Here is a 25,803-nt window from a genome sequence, read left to right on the forward strand (position 1 = left end):
TTTAAGAGGAGTGTTGGAAACCTGGTGGATTAATGCATAGGACCAGAACATTAATATAGGTGGGAAGAGGGAGCAGACATTGCCTGGTGTGTCCCAATTTCATATACTTCCTCTAAAATTCAGGACCAGGAAAAAGTCCTATTAAAAGTGTCTAGGTAGTGGATAAAGAAGAAAAAATATGGACACTCTAATGAAGTGTCTCTCTTTTAGCCAAGAAAACTAGGAAAAGGGGGTGGATGCAGCTATCAGTGAGCTAATAGCACGATTATTAATAGTCCTTGGTGGTCCAAGGGATTCAAAATGATCTTGACATGACACAAATGGTTTGAAAAGGGAGGGTGGAATTCAAGAGCACTAGCTGCACAAGTCTTTGCTGAGGAAGAAGCTGCACAAATACGAGAAGGGTAATGAAACTGCATGGAAAGAGTGGGGTAAGAGATGACCAGGGGATGCCACTGCTGCACTCTGGTCATTTGGAGCAGACTGATGTTGGAGAGGAAAGGGTGAAAATGCAGAAAAAGATCTACAAGGCCTACCAGGGTAGATTGAATGAGCTGGGTACAGAGCTGGTGACATGAAGACAGAGACAAGACATGCATGGCACTCAAAACACGGGAGCGAGCTGACATCTGTATCCTTCTCGAGTTCAAGGAGATGTAAAAGGCTTAAACTGTGACTAAGGAGGCAGAAGTTTGACATTAAGGGAAAATGTTTAGTGATATAGATCAAAGGGATTGAACAGATTGATTATGGAGGCTGGGAAATCTCCACCAGAGGGTTTCCAGAACAGATTAGACCAATGTCAGCTGGTTCTGGACAAGAAGATCCTGTTGGGGGCAAGGGCATGTAGCAGATGGCACTTTGAGGTCCCTTCCAGGCCTATTTCTTTTTTATGTTTCTATGATTCTAAGTCCATCTGCTCAGGACTTTTTTGAAGAGATGATGTGGATGTTATTACACTTTTCCTTGTCTCCCCCCCCTGTTTGAAGACAAGGTAATGCTCAAATTAGGGCTGCCTCAGGAAATCACACAGCTGTACATTCATAATTTCCAGCACCACAGACTGAATTTATAATTGTGGCAGTGTGATCCTCTTTATGATTCTTTTTTTAATATTCTTCAATTAATCCATCTCATCTACTGAGCTTCAACCATAATAGAGTCAAGAGCATCTAATTTATTGGTGTGTAGGAACAAAATCTAGAAACTGCCATCATATCCTGTAAGAAACAACAGAGCAAGAGTGAATCCAGTGCTCTGCAGTGCTCCTTACGCCCTACCACTCCTCCAGAAAAGGGAGGATGGAAAAAGAAATCAAGACAAGCCTGCATCTGCTTCTTCTAGCCCTTGGTCAGCATTGCACATCAATTACCACACTGCCTCTGAGGCAATGAATCCTTCTTATTTCAGTTTTGTACCCATGTAACAGCACCAACTGCAGCTCTTCCAGCTGAACAAAAGGCCTTTTCCTTACTTATCTTTAAAATTCAATTTGAACATTAATACTTTGCTGGATCAGGGTCTGAGGAGAGGAAAATCTAAGTGCAATAGCAGTTTCTACATAATCGTTTCAAACACCAACAGACCCAAATGCCTCAGTTGCCAATTGAGATGGGGCAGGTAAGTAATTTCTTTCAGCTTCTTGGAAACCCCAGGGCTCCCTATACCTGTTGGCTGAAGCTGGACAGTTTTCAACAGGTTCACTATGTTTGGCTGAAACTCTGAAATCCGAGACAGGGACTCGACGTTCACAATGAATTGAGGGGCGGAAACGATCCTTTCCAGCTCTACAAGGTCGGCGTTTTTGGCTTTGATAGCAAAGGTCAAAACTCCAGCTTGCTTCAGAACATCTGATGGTTCCTCCACATCATCAGTTGATCTCCCAGCAGCGAGGAGGACCAAAAACTGAGGAACCCCTTCTTCGATCCTGCTTCCAGCTTCCTTGACGAACAGCCTCCTTATAGTTTCATCAAGCGCGGCTCCAATGTTCAGTTGCTTCCCAGTTTTAATCTTCATCCTTTTCACTTTGAGAAGCATATCTTGCTTAGACGTGTATTCGGCAAAGTCAAATTCAACTTGGATGGTGTCACTGAATTGAGCTACTGCCACTCGTGTGGCATCAGCACCCACGTTCAGGTCAGAAATGACTTTGTGTACAAAATCCCGGACGGCAGGAAAGCTACCCAAGAGGTTGGCTGAGCCATCAATCAGGAATAAAATATCTTTCTTGCTTTCTAGAATAAATTCACAAATGAAAAGAGGGGGAAAAGAGATATGAAGGCATTTTTCTCCTTACACATCAACCTAGAAACTTCTCTACAAGTCAGCTGGGTTTCAATCTTTCAATATTCTCATTTACCAAAGTATTCAAAGTCTACAGGATTAAACAGCCCCTTTGACTTATTTATCTGAGGAAGAAAGTTAAGCAAGAACACTCCTATCCTAAGATCCAATAAATTTAGGCACCAGACAGACATACCACGTATTGTATCACATCAGATCATGACATAAATTGGCTGATCCAGTGATATTTAAGGTCTAGCAATATGTCAATAATACAGGCATGAAGTAAAACAGCAGTGTTGGGGTTTTTTTTCTATTTAAAGGCTCAATAGACAACAAATAGAGATTAGTTCATACACACACACACACAAAGCATTTTCTGCACCTTCTCCCATTTGCATCACAAGGAACATCTAAAGCCATAGGTGAGTTATGACTTTCAGAGGAGAAAAAAAACTTTTACCTGTTTCCATTTGATGCCCTTTTAATCTCATTGAATACCCAAGATAAACCCAAGCATCTCGTATCTGTGTGTCTTAACATCTTTCATAATAATCTTGATGGTCTTTCCATACTAACCAATCCTGGTTGTTCTTATGTCTTCATAAACACACAGCCACAATAATGGAATTAGTGAGAAAATACCTGTTTAAAAAGGGTTAAACCTGCCAACAGCTTTTGGGTTTAACGTTGGACGATAACTTTGAACATAGGGAGTCAAATCCAGCCTCTGTAACAGCCTGGTAACATCACTTTGGCCAAGTGGTTCTGGGAATGGATTTGGCCTCCTGTACCTGTACCTCTGCTCCTCTGTGCTTTTGGTGTGACTTTAACCTTTCCACACCAGTCCTTGTGGCCAAAAGCTCGTGCTCCCATTGCCTGATTTAGTGCACGTAATGCATTTACAGGTTGTGGCACTATTATGGCAACAGAAAGGGAGCACCTGAGGCAGTGACTGGTGGGTATAGACTCACTCGGATCCTCCTTTGGTCCTGACCTACCAAAAACCATAAAACTGTGCTTTTAAAGCATGCTAGCAGTGACTTGAACAAAATTAAGAGCTGCCAGTGTCAAGCCATGTATTCATAGACTCATAGAATGGTTTAGGTTGGAAGAGACCTTAAAGATCACCTAGTTAAGCACAGCCATAACCACTTTGATGACTCAGGGCTTGGACAGATGCCAAAGGGTACATCGGAAAGAAGAAATTAACTTAAACAAGATTAACTTAATGCAGTCAACATGAAGGAAGGTAGGTATTACCTGTTGGGGCGAGTGGAACCTCTTCCACACCTCCACTAACATATGTTGTTATAGGTTTACTTAATTCCTGGGGTAAAGCTGGCAGACCACTGAAATCATCCATAAAATACACCATTCTTGGATTAAAGGCAATCTGTTCAAGCTCTGCCTTATCCGCACTCCTAACGCCAACAGCAAAAGTCAGCACTCCGGCTCGAGCTAATTCATTGGAAACTTGCAAGAAGGGATCTGCAGACCTCCCTGCCGTCACCAGGACTAGGACCTGTGGCACTTGTTCATTTATTCTGCTCCCACCAGCTTCCGTGAAGTGGTTCGAAAGCACAAAGTTCAGTGCAGAGCCAGTGTTCAGCACCGACCCCCCCTTGGGCCTCAGCTGCCCCATACGTTGAATTATGTCTGATTTGGTTTGGTAGGAGTATAGGGAAAACTCGGTTTGGGGAGTGTCGCTAAATTGCACTAAGCCAACTCGGATTTTGTCACTGCCGACATCAAGGTCGTTAACTAGGGTGGCAACAAAGTCCCGCACAAAGGGGAAGTTGGCATTTCCGACGTTGAGTGATCCATCCAAAAGAAAGATGATATCCCTTTTGGTTACTTGAACTGCAGTAGAGCACAGAAAACAACATGAGACATCACAGAAAACAAAAACGGAAATTTCTTTTCATGTGTGCATGCAGCATACGCCGTACACGCATGTAAACCTTGTTAGGACAGACAGAGAAGAGCAAGGGTGTGATCAGCACAGAGGTAACGAGGACCTTGATGGAAATGACTGAATGGGGCAGGGAAGGATTCTGACTCGTACTGAAAACTCTTCAGAATGTCGGGTTTATCAACAGCCTCTCCTGTGGCAGATGTTTCCAGTGGCTGCTACTGCCAGAGCTGTGTGCTCTGGGGCAGATCCTTAACCAGCAGAAAGCAGTTTGGTTGACTCTGGTGGAGTAACATCAAATTATGCCTACAGACACCTTGCTCATCTGCAAGTCACCACACATAGACCTGGGGCTTCCCAGCAAAACTTTAAAGAATTATATTGCTTTCTGGCACCAGTGCTAGCACCCCCTTATTGAGCATTCCACAGGGATGCTCCCGTGCATCCCTAGAGGTGGAGAGATATGTCCTGCCCCTCAGTGACATATCTCTGTGCAATCAGCAGTGGCTGGCCTGTGGGGCAGATTTAGGCTCCACCTGCACGGAGAAACACTTCTGCCAAGTAGCCAAACTGGTTGGTGTTTTGGGTATTAAAAATAACTTTTACTAAGGCTCAGAGAAGCCGGTTCAGACGACACTGCAGTGGCTGCCTGAGGACACCTGCCTTCTGACCTCTGCATTTAATGCACTTTAATGCTGGCAGTTACAGACATCCATTTGTGGGCTGGCAAAGGAGGAGAAATTTCCCACTTTGGGCAGTAACCAGCCAGTTCTCAGGGTTTTTTTAGGGTTAAATTCTTCCTGGGCTGTATCCCCGGCATCTGTGCCCCAGCACACAGATCTACACCCCTAGAAACCACAGGATTATCACCCTGTGCTTTTTTTGCTCTAAACACATCATGTCTAGATCACAGACCAAAATGCCAAAATTTTAAACAAGATCTCATAGAACTGATAACTCCTCTAATTCATCCCTCGTGGATGCCTTCCTCCAAAGAGTTCTTCAAAATTTATTTATGCCCATTGCTAATTCTGCCCATTATCTTTCTATTTAAAGCATTTATGACTATATTCATCCATCCCTCTAGCTTGCCTTGTCCCTGTAAGCATGCTGTCCTATATATAAAATATATAAATACTGACATATTGAAAACAAAAGGGGGAAAAAAGGACTGTTTGGAATACAGGAATTGGTTTCAGATTTTACAGATTGTCTTGGCTTCCTGTATTTTTATTTTTTCCCAGAAAAGTGCCATTCAAGGCTCAGGGCGAGACAATATCCAGTTAAAATGGAAGTGACCAGTGTCAAAATCAGTTTTCTTTCTGCTATTAATAATTTAAAGGAGTAGGATCTGATCCCTTGCTTATTATGTATGTGAATAGCTGTGAGTACAGTAGAATAAAAAGACTGGAAAAAAGAGAAGCTGCACAAAAATGAGCTTTAAACAGGGAAATATAGGAACATTTTTAATTTACACTGAAAAATAAAAATGCAAGATTTGGTGTATAGCCATGCAAAACTGTATTAGCAGGAAACACACTCTGAAACAAAGCTTATTAAATGATAAGTCCTGTGATATTCATCTTAATTAAGGACAAGTATTGGTAAACTGATCTCAAAATGTCTGCTCTGTATGTAGATCAGCCATAGGCTTTAATTCTTTATGGGCTCTTTCCAAACATTCCATTTCTTTTGCACTTGGTTTATAATTTTAAATTACTTCATAAAGTAGAAAAAATATGGACATGGTTCAACAGCCACTAAGCCAATGGGAACCTCACTATTGACCTTACTGGGAGCTGGAAGAAGTCCTGGTTTTTTAATGCCATGAGACAGGAATGCAAGGTTCAAATCTGATCTAGTGCAGCATGGATTCAACCTCAAGCTTCTCTATGGGGAAGAAATCCTGAGAAATTTGGTAGAAAATCTCTCTGCACCCAGAACATCTCTCGAAGTGCAGGGGAGACTCCCTCAAAAGACATGACCCTAGCAGTTGGATTGCTTCCAAAGTCTACTGGTGTCAATGGTAAGATCAATTAAAAAGAACCCACTGTCTCCACGGGGCTTTGGATCATCATCTAAACAGACTAAATGAAAAACAACACTGCAACATTCTCGATTACACCTCTTAGGACTTGAGCTTAGTAAATGATAAGGAAACTGTAAATATGTTCTTAAAGGGTGAGTCTCAGTCCAACAACATCAGGGTAGCTTTCTCTGGACATCTCCATGAACAAATGGGCTTATGTTCTTCACACTCTGAAGAAACTTCTGTGTTCCTGAGCAAATACCCACCACCAATGATTCTCAAACTGAGGAAGAGGTTTTAACATTCCCTGTGTGTCCCATTCATTAACAGGTTACACAAACTCCAAGTGAGGGCAAAAGCCTCTGCTGAACAATTTTGGTACCTAACTAGTAAAGCACATCTTCCACATCCAGGCCTTGGTGACAAACATGAAACGGGACAAAAATCTTCAGGAAGGGGTGATAAAGGTGTAAGAACAACCGCACTACCGAGTTCACCAACCTGTTCATGCACTTACTAAACAAAGAGACAACATTTAACCATGCTGGAACATGTGTTTGATGCTTTTTTTTCCCCCATTATCTCCACACGGCATAGAATAAGAGTTGACAAACGTATAAACCATATTTCCTTAATTAGAAAAAGGCAATTAATTACCTGAGGGTGGTTCTTGGACAATCAGTCCTCCTGAGAGTGTCCGGATAGGCGACAGCACCTGAGGTAGAATGGCTTGCATGAACTGAAGGCGGAAGTCCTCTGGGTTGAACACAAAATCTCTCTCATGGGCAATTTCTTGAAGTTCTGCCAGGTCGGCGTTTCTCGACCCCACAGCCAGGGTCACTATCCGGTTCCTTTTCATCTCTGCTGCGGCTTGGTCAACAGCATCCCTGGACTTACCCCCAGTGATGAGCACCAGCATGGGGAGCACCCCCTCCTCCACCCTGCACCCAGCAGCACTGGTGAAGAAGTTGGTCCTCACGAAGTCCAGTGCTGAGCCAGTGTTGAGTGTCGTGCCACCCATGAGCTTCATCCTCCTCACATTAGTCATCACATCCTTTCTGGTCTGGTGGGTGTTAAAATAGAACTCTGGCTTCACCGTGTCTGCGTACTGCGCCACCGCCACTTGGATCAGGTCGGGTCCAACCTCCAGCCTCTGGACAATTTTGGCAACGAAATCACGAATTGCGTTAAAGGGGGCAGCCCCCAGAGCAGTTGAGCCATCTATCAGGAAGACTATATCCTTCTTGTTCACTTCAATAACTGCAAGTAACACATGAACATCACGTTAGCAGAAGTCTTCACCACACTCAGCATCATTTCTATATCAACAGTGCAGCAATGTTTAGAACTTCTTGTTTGCTTGAAGTATTGTTAATCTCAATAATGAAGTGCCCAGTGGCACTTTAAAAGGGTCTTGCTTTCCAAATATAATTGCTTTTTAGGTTCTAACAGAGGGCTAATAACAAATCTGAATGTTTCCCATTGCTAAAACACAGAAGAGCTGAAGAGTGGCAGAAATGTTGTTGTTTACGCACTTTAATATTAAAATGTCTATACATGTCAAAGCAAAGGATGAAAGTCAAACAGTGAAGAGAAATCTTGGCATTTAGCTGGCACAGGAGAAAAAATAAGCAGCTGATGCTCCCTCTAGCTGCAGTGAAACCATCTGAATCATGTTTCAGCATCTCAAAAGGATTAGTTCCAAAGACCAATGACACAAGTAAAGAACGGTCTCCATTTAACATACCTGATTTCGGGTCTTCAAATCCTACATTTTATTCCTTATCTAACAAAAACAAGGTAGGATTTTTCTTGGCACAGCTAGCCCAATCATGGAAGAGCATTCCAGTGCCCTGGCTAAGTTTGAAGGAGGATAACTAGGGAGGAAAAAACCCCTGTTGTGCAGCATTAGAACCAAAGCATCATCATATTTAATACAGCAAATATATTTTAAAAAAGGTAAATATTAGCAAGACCAACATCATTATGATAACAGCATTCTACATGATCATCACGGGGCCTAATCATAATACCATCTTTTAGATGACCCCTCTCACATCATCATGTCCCTGATTTCATGCCATTGATGTTAAAGAGGAAACCCTGCGCTGCTTCCAAGTTATGCTGAGCAGTGTGACTCATTGTGTTATGGACTTGGGGGGTCCTTAAATCACCTACCCACCTAAGAGCTCCTGAGATGGAGTCAATATTCAAGGAGGCAGGTCCATCACCTCCCAGGCTCACTGCTATGACCAGTACAGAGCCTGGGGGAAGAGGAGACCTGGTATGTTTGGGACCTCACAGCCCTCAGGGCAAGCGGTAGCAAACACTGCCTTGCCCTGCCTGGATGTAGAAGGGCAGCCCCTCAGCCCGTCAGGGCTCCACTGCCTGGAGGCTGTTTACTTTGGATTTCAGCAGAGAACAAAGCTTTGGCTGCAGTCCTCCTTGGCCACACACCAGCTGGCCACGGATAGCAGTGCTCCCAAAGGCTGGTGGCTGTCAGGTTTCTCAGTAGGGGTGAGTGCCTGAGGCTGGGCTACCCCAAGGAGTGATTTAGAGCTGGCATGACCCCTGTGATTCGGCTGCCCCTCTGCCCTCAGACCCCAAGAGACCTGCCTCCACCAGCAAGCCTGAGCCTTTGCAAAAGCCTCTCCCAGAGTCGTGCTGGAAAGAGTTTCATTAAGGACCAATAATCAAAAAAATGAAATTTAAAATTGCCCACCGTGGTGCTGTCAGACACAAAATGATGAGAACAAGCCTGAAGTGATTGTGGTGGTGCCCTCCCTGAGCCACAGCCTCATGTGAGTTGTCGGTGAGCTGCATTTGGCTGCCCAGGCTGTCAGAACAGAGCTACTCACAAAGCAATGAACATTTGTTTCTATGATCCCTTTCCCAGAGTCGTGACTTCTGACATTCATCCCTCCAGCCAGGTTTTTTTCCTCATCAGTTACTCCAAGGAGGAGAAGGCTGAAAACAGGAAACTTTTCAAATTGATAACAAGGGTTGAAATCTCTGCTTTGCATCACCCAGAAGAGAGTCCAAAGCATGTCCTTAGCTTGTCAGCAGCTAGAAACCCAAAAATGGAGACCCTGGAAGCTTTTGACTTTATATAGAGGTTTGGGGAAAACAACAAAGGGGCTTTAGAAAGATCTGGGAGGCCAGGAAGGAAGAGTTCCCTCCACTACTCATTCCTCTTGCAGGTCTCAAATCCTGCACTGTGATTCCTTAGAGGAATGCAAGAACCAAAACCAAAACCCAGAGGAAGAAACAACATATGATGTTAATGTCAGTGGATACAATTAGAGCAAAAGCCTTTAAGCAAGGCTGTACACATCTCCTAGTGTTTAATCCAAAGCTCTGTGAAGCTGATGGCAAGTCTCCCAAGAATTTCAAAGGATTTGGGATCAAAGCATTGCATCTGTGACTCCAAAAGCTGGGAATGTAAGATGGTGTCAGCATCAAAGCCAGCCCTGCATAGTTCCCCCCTCATTGCCATCTCAGCTACCTTTGGTGAAGCACCTCATCTAATTTAATCATCCAGGTTCCCTCAGTAGTTGAAGGACGGAGGAGAAGAGAGGTAGAAAGTCACTTTGAGATACCCATTCATCCCAGGAGGATGTGTACAGCCAGAGGGCTAAAGTGAAGCCAGGTGACTTCAGTATTTCACAGGAACACGTGGCACCCCAATGGGTTTGGCACCCACTTCAGACCGTGGTGTCTCCCAAACCAGTGTTTTATGCTCCAGGCTTCCAAGATGCTGATGCAAACCAAGCAGAGCAGTCAAAATTGATTTCCATGGGTGCTAGAGACAGGAGATTCCCTAAAGATCCTTTGAAAATAGCAACTCCTCCATTTAGCATATCCATCTCTATGTAATTGCACGAGCCAACGCTGCTGTAGCACCTCCCACGAATGAGCTGGCATTCTCAGGGAGAAAGAGGCAAGTGCAGATGAAACCAAATGTACCCACATTTTTAATCTCGCCATTCAAACTGTTAAAAATCAGAGGGGAGGAAAGAGAGGTTTGCAGGGGTCCTAGCACACACATTTTAGCTAGACATGCTGACTTCAGCTTACTTAGCTAAATATGGTACTGGTAGGATGCTACAAGAAAAAGCTCTTTATGTTCTTTCCTGGAATAATCAAGCCAAGGTCATAAAATGATCTTTTAGGCAAATTCCTCCCTTTGATTTGAGCCATGGGACAGCAATCATGTTTAGACATAGATCAGTGAAGACATCTGGAACGCAGTTTTACATGTCAACATACATCATGAGGAACAGTGTGTACAGAACTCCAGACTGGCAGTGGGATCCCAAAAGTGTTGTTTGCATTAAGCATCCTGTTAATGAAGTGCAGAAACTCCGGCCTGGCCCTTTCCAGGGGCCTCTGAAATATGACATATTGTGTCTTTCATAAAACCTCTCCATCAGTGAATTTAAATTAGTCCTAAGCCCGGAAGGTGAGAAACTCGTAATCACCTACTTGCTCAGTAAATCCAGGTATTCTTTATTCTGCTGCACCCAACCTAATGCTAGTCCAGAAATAATGTCAGTGGGGCTTAAGGGTGACAAAGTGACCTAAGTGGAACATTGACACCTGCATTTTGATGTCCCGTGGCCTTGTGGAAACCTGTAAACTTTCTCAGCTAATGGATCAAAGGGAAATGTATGTTAGCCAGGTAGAGATTTCACTTCAGAAGCACTAAGGGCTGCTTGCCTTTTAACAAAGTTAACAACGCAGGAATTTCACCCTTTTCCCAAGGACAGCCCACAGCTCCCATGAGGTGTGGAATTTTACTGTTTTAGCAAGCTGATAACTTGGTAACACTGGTAAACAGGGATCCATTAACATCCCTGTTAGCTTCCCCAGCCACGTTTTACTCTCATGACACTTTCAACTGACATATAATGTAAGCTCACACGACATAAATGTTTCACAGCTGACAGTGCTGCAGTGTTTATTCCCATGGTGTTTAGATACCCCAATAAGGATTATATGAGCCTTTTTATACTCTTTTTTTATACTCCGCTTCTGTCCTTTAAAACACCATTTCATGTGATTTATTGCAGCAACACCTCATGGTTTTTGAAAGATAACCCACTGGTCCAATGAGTTTCTGCACATTAGCCACAGGACTATTTGTCTTTCCCATGGTTTGTCCATAACCAGACCAGAGAGATAAATTGAAAAAAAAAAAATCCTTTAGATAATTAAAGAGCTAAATATGTTTGCAAAGTGTGCAAAAGCTCATTCATTCATCGATTCATGGAAATGCAATGGTCTAGAAAGACATACATACCTTCAGTCACAATGGTTGGGGCCGCTAACAAAATGAGTCTTTGGGCCACTCCAACAATGTTGGGCAGTAATAATTCTCGAAGAGCATCAAGGTTACGGATATCCAGGGCAGTATATGCGAAGCTTCCATCAGTAGCAATCTGCTGCAGCTCTGCACTGTCAGCATTCAGGACCCCAATGCTAAACGAAAACACACCAGCTTGCTTCACCGCTAACAAGCCCTCTCGGATATCATCACTAGACTCTCCACCACTTATCAGCACTAAAATCTGAGGCACCGCTTCCTCTATCCTGCTGCCTCCCGCCTGGGTGAAGAGGTTCTCCACCACAAACTCCAGTGCTGCACCGGTGTTCGCTTCCTCGCCACCGCGGAAGCCGAGTGCCTTCACGGCATCCAGAACATCCGCTTTTGTGGAGTAGCTGTTCAAAGCGAACTCGGTTCTGGGTTGATCACTATACTGCACCACCCCAATGTGTATCTGCTGAGCTCCAACTCTGAGGCTTTCAATCAAATTTACAAGGAAATCACGTATGGCTTGAAAATTGACACTTCCGATGTTGTTTGATCCATCAATAAGGAAAATAAGGTCAGCAGATTCTTGAGCTTTAAAAAAAAGAAATGCAAAAGGTGAAAGCATTAAAATGGGTGATTACATGCGGTTGTACAGTGTTCTGACATGTTTCTTGGAAAACCAGTAAGAAACACAAAAATGAGAAAACAAAACACGTGATCACTGAGGAGGTGACGTTTGCCTCTTAGTTCTGCATTCTGATTGAATACGGGCTCCCAGCCCCTTCCCAGTAGCATCCACCACCCATCCAAGAGAGGGCTTCAGTAGACACAACCTGAGCCAGTGGCTGTATTTACACAGGGGTCAGCAGTGCTGGCACACAAGGAGAAAACTTGGCAAAATAAAAATTTGGGAAACCAAGATCCATTCCACCAGTACTGTCCAAATGTTTAGACAGAGCCACAAGAAAAAGGTGGATTTGGGTGGCAATTCACACCAAAGACGGCAGGTGAGGACAGTAATATTCACCGGGAGTTTTATCATCGCAGTCTCTTATTTTTTGGAAGCTAAAAAGCCAGGATTTACTGGATGCATGGAACATTTCAGCCTCTCTGTCACAATTCTGCTCTTTTCTGGTTAAACACAGAGGCTGAATATACTGGCTTCTCCCACCACGAAGGAGTATTATTTGAAATGCATTTGTTAGAAACAATTGAAAAGGTTTTGGTTGTTTTTCTTGCACTGTAACTCTTTGACCAGCTGCCAGCATCCAACCGGTGTTATTTGTCCAGCAAGGTGGACCCACACAATTCTCAACTGTGTGCAAAAATTGTCTCACTTTAAATATTATACACAATATTGTCTCAATTTAAATATTATACACAAGAATGGGCTGGAGGAGTCTGGTCTGTATTTTTCCTATGGACTCTGGATATTCAATCAAAGAATGCAGAATCAGGTTAAAAAAGGGTGATGAAATCAGTCATGACACAATTATCCAACTCTATTTGTTGTGACCATACCCAGACGATCACAAGCATTTGCTGAGAATATACACACACCAAACAGAGCTTGTATATGGCATGAACATGGTGCTGAGAGGGAGCATTTCTGTGGTAAGACTTACCAAAGCAGACACAAAATGCCCTGGCGTCTGCCCTTACTCCTTTTGCTCAACTAATTTTACCATCAACATCACCAAGAGCTGTATGTATGGAAAAAAGAAGGGGTGAAGAAGACCCCTAAATAGCATGGTTGGATATTTCCATGCTATTGGATCTCCAATCTTGTGAAGAACTCAAATTTCAGACTATTTGCAAATGAATGACAAGCAGCATTTAGAAATATCAATCAGCTCTCAACTTTTGAAAGCCAGAGGTGAAACCAGCAGAAAAACTGACATGCAGTTTGGCAGGGCCAGGAATAAACCTCAGGTCTTTGCTATTAACCAGCAGTGCCAATAATTTATTTGTTTGTTTATTTATTGCCTGTTTGATCGTTCTTCTGTAAATGTTTTCATGCACTGCAATGCCCTCCAGAGATTCAAATAATGCTGCAATTCCAGCAACAAGGTCTCCAGGGCACCATCACTCCCCTGGGCCAACTCAATAGCCAGTGTTGGCTTGGAGAACTTTAACAGGGTTCAGCAAAGAGCTACAGGATTTATTTCTCCCTGGAGACAAAATTTAGGGGTGCTTAGGGCTGTCTTTACTGTGCCATTTTCAGTTGGGATATACACGTCCTACTTCATCATACAAATGAAAGGGAAATCTCAAAGTGGTTGTGCCCAGGGCTGCTTATCTCTTTTGAGGAGCAGGATTTCAGCCAGTAACGGGTGCCATCACACCAGCTCCCACCAGAGAGAAAACAGATATGAAACAGATGCGTTGGATAATTTGTCATCACTGTAAAAAAACCTTGTACTTCAGTGCACATTTATGGAACAAGCCGGTGTGGAGAACAAATAAAAGCATGCTGGTTACACAACTAAGCAAGGAAGGTCAGATGAGACAGACAGCTCAGCTTTAACAAATCCATCAGGGCAAACTTGGGGCTGACTGTCATACTTACATGAGTCAGCTCTGGGGACTGCCACAGACCAACACTTTTGGTTCTCTCTACAGGAACCACTACGGGACTGGGATTTTATTACGTTTCCACTTCCTCTTAGGGCTCATTTCTAACTTAACATCCATGGCACTTTCATGCATATTATTGCCACGTGGTGTTATCAGCTCAATAAATGACTTCTTGAACTCTTATGCAAACACTTATTTGTACCATGCTTTTCAATCTACTGTCATCCAAGGTTTAGGACCTGTAACAACTTTTCCCATGTTTAGTGATACTCTGTGTATTGCCCATGGAAGTCACACAGGGGCAAAACTACAATAGCAGGATTTTTTAAGTTTGCGTTATAGGATGGGAAGGAAATACTTGCAAAAAATATCTTTGAGTAGAAACAAACTTGGAAATTCATGATATACTCGAAGTAGGATTTTGGCTCTAATGCTTTTAAAGAAATGTCTGTGACTCCACACTGTGGGGTTACCTGCTGGCACGGCCCAGAGGAGGACAGCCAGCTGCCACAGACCAATTCCTTATTGATTTTAGAAAGGAATCACTGTGGTCCTTCATGGCGAAGATGCTCAACAGCCTCTGCAGTGCTGTCATCAGGTTGGGTGTAACATCCATTTTCCATGTATATTGGTATCATTTTCTTAGCATTGGCGAGCCTTTTGTCATCTTTCTGGGGCAGCTACTCCCCTGTGGCTTTCACGTGGCCTGGACAGTTGCCCTGTCAAGCGCTTTGCACAATAAAAACACACATGAGCACAGCCTTTTGGTGTTGCTCGGTGTCATGCAGAGATGGAGAGCACCCAGTGGGGCTGGCGTGAGGGTTAATAGGCAAGACAACACAGGGAGATTAATGTTACGCTGCCTCATCACGCTCCCGTTGCCTTATGTCACCCCACAAGCTATTGACCTTCAGATGGAGTCTCAGGAATAAAAAGAAAGGTTTGATCTCCAGGACTTCTGTTTTGAAACACAACAAAGCTGCTCAGAAGGCCCTTCCCATGCTGGAATTTCATAAACAGAGAAGGGACAGACGGAGACTGTTTTTTTTTTTTCCATGAAAATTGGGCCCCTGTCTTGTGGTCAGTGCAGATCCGTTGAAGCCAACGTGGCCTGGAGGGAGGTTTAGGTTATGGGAAGGGTCCAGCACTGCAGCAGGTGGAAGCCATTGGCTTATAGAGAAGGCATTCCCGTGACTCTCCAACCACACGCCTTCTCCAAGTGCATGAGGAGAGGGGCTAAGGGCCAGCTCAGGGTTGGGGCTTTCAGCAGAGAAGTTCTCCACCCAACTTCTTTTGCTGTCTTCAGCCAAGAATGTGACTTCCTAGAGTGGCACATTGCCTGTCTCCCCCCCACTAGCTGCAAGGTGACATCCTGCATGGTATCCCTGCAATCAGCAGGGACCTTACTGGTCTCCAGAGGGTTTTCAGTCAGGGTCACCATCAGGTCTGGTGTGTTCATCCCCTATTTCCCTGCCTTTGGTGTGAACAGCATGGGGCAATTTAATAACTCTGCAGAGCTCCCTGCATTTGCATTTCCATGCCATGTGTGCCAAAGGACGGGCACAACTTGCTGCTGCCCATCCAAGGACTCCTGTGCTAACTCCTGGTAGCTCTGGCAGGGGTGCCAGCTTGGTCTGCAAACAAGGGCACGCTCGGTAGCTACAAACACCGGGCCACATGCTTCAAACCTTTGTTTTTAAACCTCTGAACGTCCATCTCAGTCTTGCCCCTACAAAGGCTTCAAACAGCACAATGCCAGCAGATACCACCAGCCAGCCATTACCTGTGATGTCTTTAACCAGTCCTTTGGCCCCAGCCTTTTCTGGAGTCATGGATGAGCGGACACTTGCCACTAAGTCCCCAACTATGCCGTGGAGAGCAGTAAAATTCTCTAGGTTGAAACGGTGCGTATCGAAGGGTTCGCTCTCTATTTCCTTTAGCTCCCCTTCCACCGCATCCTGCACGCCGACCGCAAACATGTTTACACGGGCCGATTTAAGGACAGATGATGGCAGAGCCACATCATCCCGGGGCCGTCCGTCCGTTAACACTATAATAACCTGGGGGACGCCTTCACTGGCTCTGCTTCCAGCAGCTTTAGTGAGATGGTTCTCGATTAGGTACTCTAATCCTTTTCCAGGCTTGGTGCCTCCCCCCGCGTAAGACATGTTGGCAATATGGGACAGGACGTCTCGGGTAGAGGGGTAGGTATTTAACTGGAACTCTGTGTGGGGGTTTCCGCTGAACTGGACCAGGGCAAAGCGAAAATCATTTCCTCCCACATCTAAAGCTTTTACAACATCATACAGAAACTCTCGAACAAGTTGGAAATGTTCCTTCCCAACGCTCCAGGAGGAATCCACTAGAAATATTATATCAGCCACGGCAACGGTTTTGACAGCTTTAAAAAAACAGATGGGGGTTTAGGATTTTCTACGATCAGCACAAGCATGTCTCCTCCACCTCCTCCTCCTCGCCCAAACAACCAACAAACAACCAACAGCCCCTTCCGCACGGTGACAGTGAAGCTGAGCTTCCCCTCATCGCCCGCAGCAAAACCAGAAGCGCTGGAGAACAACCAGGCAGCCGTCAGCACCCTGACACTGCAGTGCTGGGGGACAGGAGGGGACAGCATGCGACCTACCCTTCCCAGGGAGGGGGAGCTGAGGTGCTTCTCCCCTCCCCTCACAGGTTTGGACACCAGCCCTGAGCCAGACAAAGACGCTGGCAGCTCCACGTGTGAATTTAGGCTCATTCCGTTTCTAGCTGCCCATGGTCTCCTGCACGTTTTTTGCTGACTTAGGGCTTTGCTGGCTCTGTGGTGGTTCTCAGGGAAGGAAGGGCTCCTTGGTTTAAGCAGCCTGGGTGCTGGCATGAGTTTTCCATATTTTTCCTGCTGTTAACACCCCCCGCAGTGACACCAGCTCTGATCCCAAAGGCACCCAGCACCTCCTCTTAAAGCAGCCTCCCTGCAGGTCAGTGGCAGTGCTCTTCTCACTGCTAAAAGCCCTCCTGCACATGCAAGGAGGGCAGAACAGCTCTGCCCACACGAAAACCCTCTCGGGGGCCACCCTGGGTGCACACCCCACAGCCCAGTCCCCCGCAGAGCATCCTCAAAGGCACGGCACGGGCCAGCGACATGCTCGGGAGGGCACCGTGCGCACTGGCAAGGTCTGGGTCCTCAGGGACCCTCAGCGAGGTGGGAGCTGCGGAGCAGAAGGTCATCAATCCACGACATACCATCGACATGCATGTTAAGAAACAAACAGGGTGAGCTAGTGGCTCGTTTGTACTGGGCCAAAGTCAGAAGAAGCAGTCTGGTCTTACCTGCCTGCTGCTGGGCACGAACCGAGCAAAATCCTGGGAAGAGGAGACAAAACACTGCCACAAAGGGCAAATGTCGGTGTTTCCTCATTTTGGTCTTTTATCTGAGCTTTCCTTTTATTCTCTTTGTTTCGAAGCACCCAGTGTGAGACCTAAGGGAGAAAAACAGGGGGAGTGAGAAACAGCAGCAGTGCTGGCCAGGCACGGATGAGGCATGAGATAGAAAAGCCGAAACCATGTGGTCTTACAAGGTTTTTGTGGCATTTTGGCAGGAAAGAAAATATTTTACTGCTGGACAGTCTACTTCGTAGCAAGCAACCCTTTGCAAGAGGAATCCTCACTCGCATAATTGACATTTAATCACCCCTGTGGACTGAGATGACTTTCCTCTTGCCTGTGGTGTCCCAGGTAATACCGAATACACAGGAAATTGCTGAGCCTACATTTCTACCATCAAAATATATCATTGCCTCTCACCTGCCCTCCTCACCCATGGATGACCAGCTGAAACATCTTGGCCAAGATGTTCCCTCTTGCTGTTGCCATTTCTTATTTTATTTTTTCTAAACACCACAGTAATTGCCCTGAACCTCTCGCTTAGCCTCAGCTCACCTTTTCAGCTGTCCCAAATGTACAAATGGAAATTTAAATACTCCAGACCCAACTGAACCACATGATCTGGCTGTACAGCAAAAAGGCCTTGGACTCCCCCAGGCTCACAGCCCTGGTGGTGGAATAGCCTGTGCTGGCTGATTGTATTTTGGAAAGGCCCCAGGAATAATATTTTATCTCTTGGAGCCAAAAATATAATTTAAGCAAGTTTGTTATCTGTGATCCACCTGGCAAGCCTTCTGAAACAATGTCTCTGTCAGGAAAGCTGTGTTTCTGTTGTCATGGAGATGACCAATTTATTATTTAATCTTCATTTCCAAGCATACGGAGCAGAAACCAGCGAGGCTTGCTTAACTGAGAAAATATCCTCCCAAAAGGGAACACAGTGATTTAATACTTTTCATTCCACAAAAGGAGCTCAATTACTCAAATCAGCCAAAAGTGACTCAAATACATCAAACTGTTAACCAGGTCATCATCATAAAAAAAAAAAAAAAAGGTAATTCAATTTTCTTCATATGATCCTTGCCAATTCCATCAAACCAGGGAGTTATGACCAATACAAGAGCCTAAGAGGGCTAGGGGGAAGAGGAAAGCCATGGTAATTACATGATGGCCATTGCTGGCACGGCTGGAAATGGAACCAAGAACTGGGAATTTGGGAAAATCTGGAAATAAACAGCTAATCCCACTTTCATTGAAGAAACACTCCTCAGGGCTATCATAGGGCAGGTTAGTGGAGGGGAGGGGACAACTTCCACCAGGGTTTCCCAAAACCTGACTTGATCCTGACACTGGCATTTATGAATTTGGAAAAAGCTACCTTCTACCTTCCCCCCACATTTGTGAATAATAATTATAACGATAATAAATAATAACAGTAATGATGCCAGATGGAGAGACATTTGACAGGCACCCAGAGCCAGCAGTTAGCACACAATGTGAGTTAAGACACAGCAAGTCTTCCCTGTTATTGGCAATCCCTCAATCCACAGAGGCAGCTGCTGCAGCCCAGAGGTATCGCTGTCATTCACAAATAAATTAAAAAATCACATTCGTGAGCTGGCACCAATCCATCCCCCTGGCTGTTCCACTCCAAGCCCAACCTCCCAATGCCTCCAGTGGGAGCAAACCTGCTCTGCTGGACTGTTTCCCCGACGGACAGCTTGCTCTTGGAAAAACTAGTTTCACCCAAAGGACACATGGAGAGGGAAAACCTCTGCTTCCCCGTGGATGCAGGATTGGCCACGGAGTTTGACCCCTGAGCACACAAATACAGAAAGTTATGTAGGTCCCAGGGCTGAGATTTGCAAAAAAGCACTGAGCTCATGACAACCACCCATTCGACCCCATTGGAGCATCTCCCCTGGGGGAAGAAGAGGTTTAAGGAAGAGCTGCAAGTTTTTGGAGAGGGGTTTGCCTTGCAGCACCCATTGGGAGTGTGTAGAAGCCAAGAAGAGCTCTCAGGCACATGGTGGGATTGTTGAGGTGGCCCATGCAGGGCCAGGAGTTGGACTTCCATGATCTTTGTGGGTCCCTTCCAACTCAGGATATTCTATGATTCTGTGGTTCTAAGATAAGGGGGCTAATGTGTGTGTCAGAGATCAGGGTCTGACAGACCAATTTCCATGCCAAGTGTGTAATTTACCAATAAAACCGTGTAAGCTTTTGTGGACCCTCTGACTTTTGTCTTTCCTTTCAACCCTGAGCATCCAAGAATCTTGGTTGCTCCCTTCCCCTTCATACTGGGATGCCACAGATTTAAAATGCTGCTAGCAATGAATGAAAAATACAAACTAAAATTCATGCAAAGGAAAACCAGCCCATTAAAATAATGTATGCTGTCAAAGTGCTCATATTTCTTTTCCAAAACCTAGGAAGTTATGTTATCATCCTGTGTAATAGAATGCTGGCAGCCTGTCCCAGCAACAGCTGGGGACGAGCAGAGCATTAGGATAAACCAGTGATAATTAATGTCTTGCCAGCTAATAAATGACAGGACTGAAGCAAACATTTGGGAGCTTTGGGGTTTTTGCACTGAGCAGCTGCACAGAGCCTGTTTACAGCCATGAAATGCAGCAGAAGGGAAAAGAGAAACCCCCTGGTGCTACAGAATCCCCCCTGCCCATGGGATCCCCTGCGACCTTCCCACAGCCCATGGGCACCACGGGAAGAACCTGGATAACACAGTGTACCAAACCAACACCCAGTGTCAGCTTTTATTTCTTCTCCCTGACCGGGAAATACAATGCCTTTCCCAAGCAATAATAAATTGGCTACTCTTTTTAATCACCTCCTTTCCCATTTTTGCCTTTAGGAGGCCTCCAGATCTATTTCCAGCTTTCTCGGTGACCTCCATCGTGGTCACATCATAGTCCTGTGAAAGCAGAGGGACTTGTTCATCAACAAGAGATGAGCTTCAGCATCATGCAAAACCATCCATTCTTATGGCAGGTATTTGTTTTGCAACTTTATTCTCCTGGGTTTTTGGATTTTCAGTATTATATCTTGAGTAAGGCAATTTGATGGTGGATTTGTTTCATTTTTTAAATGAAAAGTCCCTTGCAGTCCTGGGAGGGGGTGAAAGCTCTGGTGAAGCATTTGATATAAACACTGCAAGCTGGAAAAATAAGCTGAAAAAACTGCCTGCTGAGTATCTTTAGGAAAGGAAAGAGTTTTCCTGAACTGTTAAGAACTAGCACCAAAACGTGGGGAGCCAGTTTCTTCATGATTCATGTGCTAAAACACTAACTCCTTGTTAGACTTAAATAATCTGAAGGTTTTATGTGTGTTTGGAGTTTATATAGTGTGTGCTGACCTCTTAATATTACAATATGTCCTCCATCAGAAGAAATACATCTGTTCCTAATAATGCTCTCAAAAAGCAATCATTTCTATCCCTGACACAATGAAGTGATTTCCTTAAATATTTTCCCCAGCAGCTATTTTTTGCATATTACATATTTCTCTGTGCATAAAATTCGACATTTTACATCTTTTTTTCCTTTATTTTCCCTCGAGGGGATGTTTCAAATTCACTTTCTAAGCAATCATCTGCTTGTGTATGTGGGGTTTTTGTTTTTTGTTTTTTTTTTCACTAGAGTATATTTAAAAGAAAATCTGTAAGAGTGCAAAGCAGATGAGAAGACTTAGAAAGCAAAACATAAAAGGCAGGGAAAAATTACTGCAGCTGTTGCATACCACTTTGGTTCATTCTATCCGCCTCTGAGCTGAGCTGCCTGGATTTGGGAAGGTGGGGAAGCATCTGTGGGAATGTGATGTGTGTCATGCAGGGATATAGATAGGTGCAATAGCATGCAGAGGGAATAATGTTGCAAAATCCCTCTTAAATCTAAATTCTCAGCTGGGCAGTGCTTCAGGCACTGATGTTATCTGTCATACTGGACTCTTAAAAGAAAGCAGTAAGCTGTCAGAAGGGTTTTCTGTCCTGGCATTTTGTAGTTTGATGCTTTTTTTATTAAGGTTAAAGGGATGAGGTGGACAGAACTGACTCTTGGCATGTGATAAGCAGGAAATCCAAAATCAGTGACGAATATTTTCACAAGGGCCTGGAGTGACAGGACAAGGGGGAATGGTTTCAAACTGCCAGAGGGTTAGATGGGATATTGGCTAGAAATTCTTCCCTGGGAGGGTGGGGAGGCCCTGGCACAGGGTGCCCAGAGAAGCTGTGGCTGCCCCATCCCTGGGAGTGTCCAAGGCCAGGTTGGACAGGGTTTGGAATAACCTGGGCTAGTGGGAGGTGTCCCTGCCCATGGCAGGGGGTGGAACGAGGTGGTCTCTAAGGTCCAAACCATACTGACACTGTATTTGGGACATTTGTTCCCATTGTCTCCCCCTCCCAGCGACACATTCGTGCTGTGCAGAGCTGAGCAGCCTCTGGGAAAGGGCAGAGGACCCAAAGCAAGCATGGTAGGCAGAGCCATAACTGGTGTGCTTTTCTGGGGGCAAATGGCCTGGGGTTGGCCTTGGTCTCGTGCAGCTTTGCCACCTGTCACAGCCAGGGACCTCTGGGATGCCTCACTGCCTCAGACTGTGGTACATGTGCTCTGGTTTTCCTGCCCAGCCTTGGAGCATCCCCAAAGAATATACGGAGTAAAAACCTGAGAAACAATGTCATCTCTTAAACTCCTTGTGCACGGAGGGTGCATCATGTTGTACTGGGAGAAAGAGGTGGATTTGCAGCTGGGTCCCAACAGGTTTCCTGAAAGGAGATGAGGGAGGGCAAAGCATCGTCCCAGAGATGGTGCAAGAGATGAGATGCTGTGAGCATCCTCCAGACCCCTCTAAAAGTCTGTCTCGTGGGATGGCAGAGTCAAAACCAAATGGTTTCTGCTTTCATCTCGATTTGCTTTGTGGGGATCTCATCATCACCCTGTTTCCCAACCAAACTGCTTGGCCTCAAATCCCCTTGGCTTGGCTGTTCTCTGCTGTATCCACATCCATAGGAACTGGCAGTGAAGACAAGAGGCTGCTGTAAGCCTTGCCAGTGGCTTGAAAGGGAGTGCCAGCCACCCAGAACAGCTATTTGCACCCCCAGCAGTGGGATGTGCATCTGGTCACGCTGTGGAGCAAGCAGGGAGGAGAAATCTGAACTCCTGATATGGAGCCTTAGAAGCACAGATGGCATGCTTCTCTCTTGCCTGGATAAATACCCTGTTAAATTTCTCTGAGCTGGGCAAATTGTTAGCCAAAAGCCACTCCTAGCAGTGATTTGAGCACATGTGAGGCTAAATGCCAGGATTTTTCCATGTGAAACAGCTGTGTTTCCTTTCCAAGGGACATAAGTGTCCCATAACTGGCTGCCTCTTCATCACAGAGCACTGAATCTCACCTGACTCCACAGCATCCAGGAGAAGCAAAACTACTTCTAGAGGCTCAGGATGAGCTTGAATAGGACAGATCCTGGATTTAATCATGGCTACAGGTGGAGCCATTTAAATTTGCTTGGGCTCTTTTGAAGCGTTTCCATTAAGGTCGCTGCCATGTGGCACTGGGAAGGTGAGGCTTGTTGGGCTCCTACAAAGGTAGACCTGAATATTAAGAGCAAACAAGCCTGAAAGGGTGGAAAATTTTCCTGCTTTTGCAAACCTTGTGAGCTCCAATTCAGCAAAGTGACAGTGTTAGGTTGCGTTTATATCCTATCCAGGCTAGTTCCCCGGCTGTGTTTGATATGAATCATATACTCGTTTTTGTCCTTCTAAGCATGCTGCTGGCTTAAAATCTAGTTGTTTTCTTCATCCTAAGGCTGAGACTAAAATAGAGTCGTTAATAAGGGGAAAGGGAGTATTTGCTAAAAAAGAAGAGGAAACTCCCTCAAAGATCAATGACTCTTTATGTATAGTAACTGAAGCCTCCCGGAGCCTCTCCACCCAAACAAATCGGCTGCTTAATGTGGAACACAGAGCACTTAAAAACGTGGAAAAAGTGATGGGCACGCGGAGGGGTAAGGCTGGCTGTGATTCACAGCAGAGACCAGGCACGCACTGCCACCCTCTGCCGTGCACGCCCAGCACAGGGACAGCCTCACCCCTGGAAATCCAGCGCATCCAGGCTGCGGGAACACAGTCCAAGACTGGCAAGGCTGTGCAGTTACCACAGCTTGTACTAATGGAAGGAATAAGATGTTCCCTTCCCTTCCCTCCTGTTCCTGGACAGGCACGTAGCAAAAGTAGAAGAGGAACTCCCCCTGCCTCCCCCCGCCTTTGACATGTGGGAGTAAAGCAGGGGCTGGTTTAGCTCACCCTGAAGTCAGGGCAAGTTAATGCATTTGAACGGAAAACGATAGAGATGTTTGAAAAACCAGAAGGGGGACTGGGAAGAGTGCTGGAAAATGGAAAGGGAACAAATGAATGAATGGCAATGTGGTGGCAACAAGCACAAAGCCCTTCACTCCTGTCCTAAAAATGCCATCACAGCCCGGGTCGCGGTCAACCTCTCTGCAAAGAGCAGGACTGAATGAAGGTTTGGGGATGAAAAGTCTGTTTCCCTGAACTCTGATACTGGTGACTTAAGGGATGGTGCCAGAGAAGTGCAGAGTCTCTCCTCTGCCACTGCATTCCTACACGGCCTTGAAGGAATCCCCCGGCTCAGGCTGGAGACATCTGTCTGTCCTCCACAAATCTCCTAAACTGGGTGGTTGTGCACCCAGAAGCAGCACTATGTAAGCACAGTGATTATCTGACCACAAGCACTGACTTTTTTTTTCCCCTTAAACCAGTAAGTAATGGGGTAAAGCCAGAAGTTTGAAAAATGCAGGATTCCTCCCCTGAGAGCACACATGAATCATCACAGCAACCAGAAATGAGCTGAGAGTTTCCCAGTACACCCACTGGAACCAGAGGCACTTTGGCTACCTCTGCTCCAGCCAGTTTTGGCCCCCGTTCTTGGTCAGGAAACCAGTTTGGCCACAACCATTTGTTGCTCCAGGCTCCAGTTGGGAAGGGAGGGCTCTGCTGAGCCCAGCGGGACGGTGGCAGGGTGTCTCCAGCATTAGTCAGAGCCGCCCCCTCAGCAAGAGCATTGCTGTGTCAAAGCCTCAGGGAGCCGAGGGCAACTGGGGCTACGGGGCAAGAGGGCTGGGGAAGGCAGGAGGGAGTGTGGATGGGAGCTGTGGAGACAGGAGGTGACAGCAAGGCTGGAGAGCCCGTTCCCTCGGGGGAAAGGCAGTTTGGCTCATTTCCCTCTCTGAGGATGACCACAAGAGGATGAGGATTATTCTCGGAGCCACATGCCAGCCCACCCCGGAGCAGTGGCGACATGCCTGGCAGCAGGACTCGAGTGGCATGGATGGGCTGACCAGCATCTCTGCTAGGCTCATCCTGCCTCACCTTGGGACAGGAGGGGTGAGGGTGGCTATCAAACACCTCCTGAGCCCTGGGAGCAGGAAAGAGGCACTGAGACACCACCTTAGCCACACTCCTTGCAGGGTCCCATTCATGCTCCTTGTGCCTAAGCAGCTCCCCTAAATACTACATGCCCTCCTTGGGGCACTGCTTCCCATGTCATCCTGCTCTGATCCCATCAGACTGCTGCTGCAGTGATTTCGAGGCATCAAAGGCAAAAACCATCCTGTAATAGCAGGGGAAGTACTCTGCTGAGTTCTTTCGAATGGATTCATTCACCTGCATCGGCAGGGACAGGAGCGTCCCTGTACAACCGCGGCACATCGCTCCGGGAGGAGACTCCCGGGGTAGTGAGCAGGCAGAATCGCCCTCCCTCCCCTCCGCTTTTCCAAGACTGATGCAAACCAGGGAATGGGTTTGGTCCGAAAACTCCCCAAGTACTAACACCCCACTGAGGATGGAGGAATGGCACAGCAGCTGGCTGGGGCTATAGCCCAGGCTAAGTGCTCCCGCGCAGAAAGCAACACTTACCCCTGAACAAACCTCCAAAAAAGTTGCTTATTCCAGGATTTTTCTGCTCCGAAGCGCCTCTCACCCTTGCTTCATGGCATGCGGTGCTGCTCGGCCTTGCCGGTGGCTGCCTGGCTCGCTCCGTGGGGTGCAGGCACGGGCGGGATGCGGGACGGGGCGCGCTGGTCCCCGCGGCAGCTGCCGTGGGTCTGAGCGCGGCCGTGCCGGGGGAGGCGGCTGGAGCGGCAGGGCCGGGGGGCCGGGCCAGCCGGCGCCGCAAATGGGATCCAGATGGTTGGTGCTGGCGTTCCTGGGGCTGAGGTCAGAGCTGCTCATCACACACAGTCCCCCCCCACCGGCCTCGGGGGCCGCCTCC

At 46.1% G+C, this 25,803-nt stretch overlaps 1 protein-coding gene across 7 annotated transcripts in view; it reads right to left on the bottom strand.

Moving 5' to 3' along the window:
* Nucleotides 1–25,573, bottom strand: part of COL6A3 (collagen type VI alpha 3 chain) — a 61,059-nt gene extending 35,486 nt beyond the window's left edge. For 4 of the 7 annotated variants that reach the window (XM_032694062.1, XM_032694061.1, XM_032694060.1 and 1 more), the window contains exons 1-5: nucleotides 25,449–25,573; nucleotides 17,446–17,594; nucleotides 11,530–12,132; nucleotides 6,885–7,487; nucleotides 1,668–2,234 (exon numbers count right to left, since the gene is read on the bottom strand). In XM_032694062.1, the coding sequence (XP_032549953.1) occupies nucleotides 1,668–2,234; nucleotides 6,885–7,487; nucleotides 11,530–12,132; nucleotides 17,446–17,533 (1,861 nt within the window). In that variant the 5' untranslated portion in view covers nucleotides 17,534–17,594; nucleotides 25,449–25,573. Of the gene's footprint in view, nucleotides 1–1,667; nucleotides 2,235–3,546; nucleotides 4,147–6,884; nucleotides 7,488–11,529; nucleotides 12,133–15,901; nucleotides 16,520–17,445; nucleotides 17,595–25,448 lie in introns of all 7 variants that reach the window. The other 3 variants (XM_032694066.1, XM_032694064.1, XM_032694065.1) reach the window with 3 other exon arrangements.
* Nucleotides 25,574–25,803: the final 230 nt, after the last annotated feature.

The sequence above is a fragment of the Chiroxiphia lanceolata genome, chromosome 7 (genome assembly GCF_009829145.1).
Source record: "Chiroxiphia lanceolata isolate bChiLan1 chromosome 7, bChiLan1.pri, whole genome shotgun sequence".
Taxonomy (NCBI): Eukaryota; Metazoa; Chordata; class Aves; order Passeriformes; family Pipridae; genus Chiroxiphia; species Chiroxiphia lanceolata.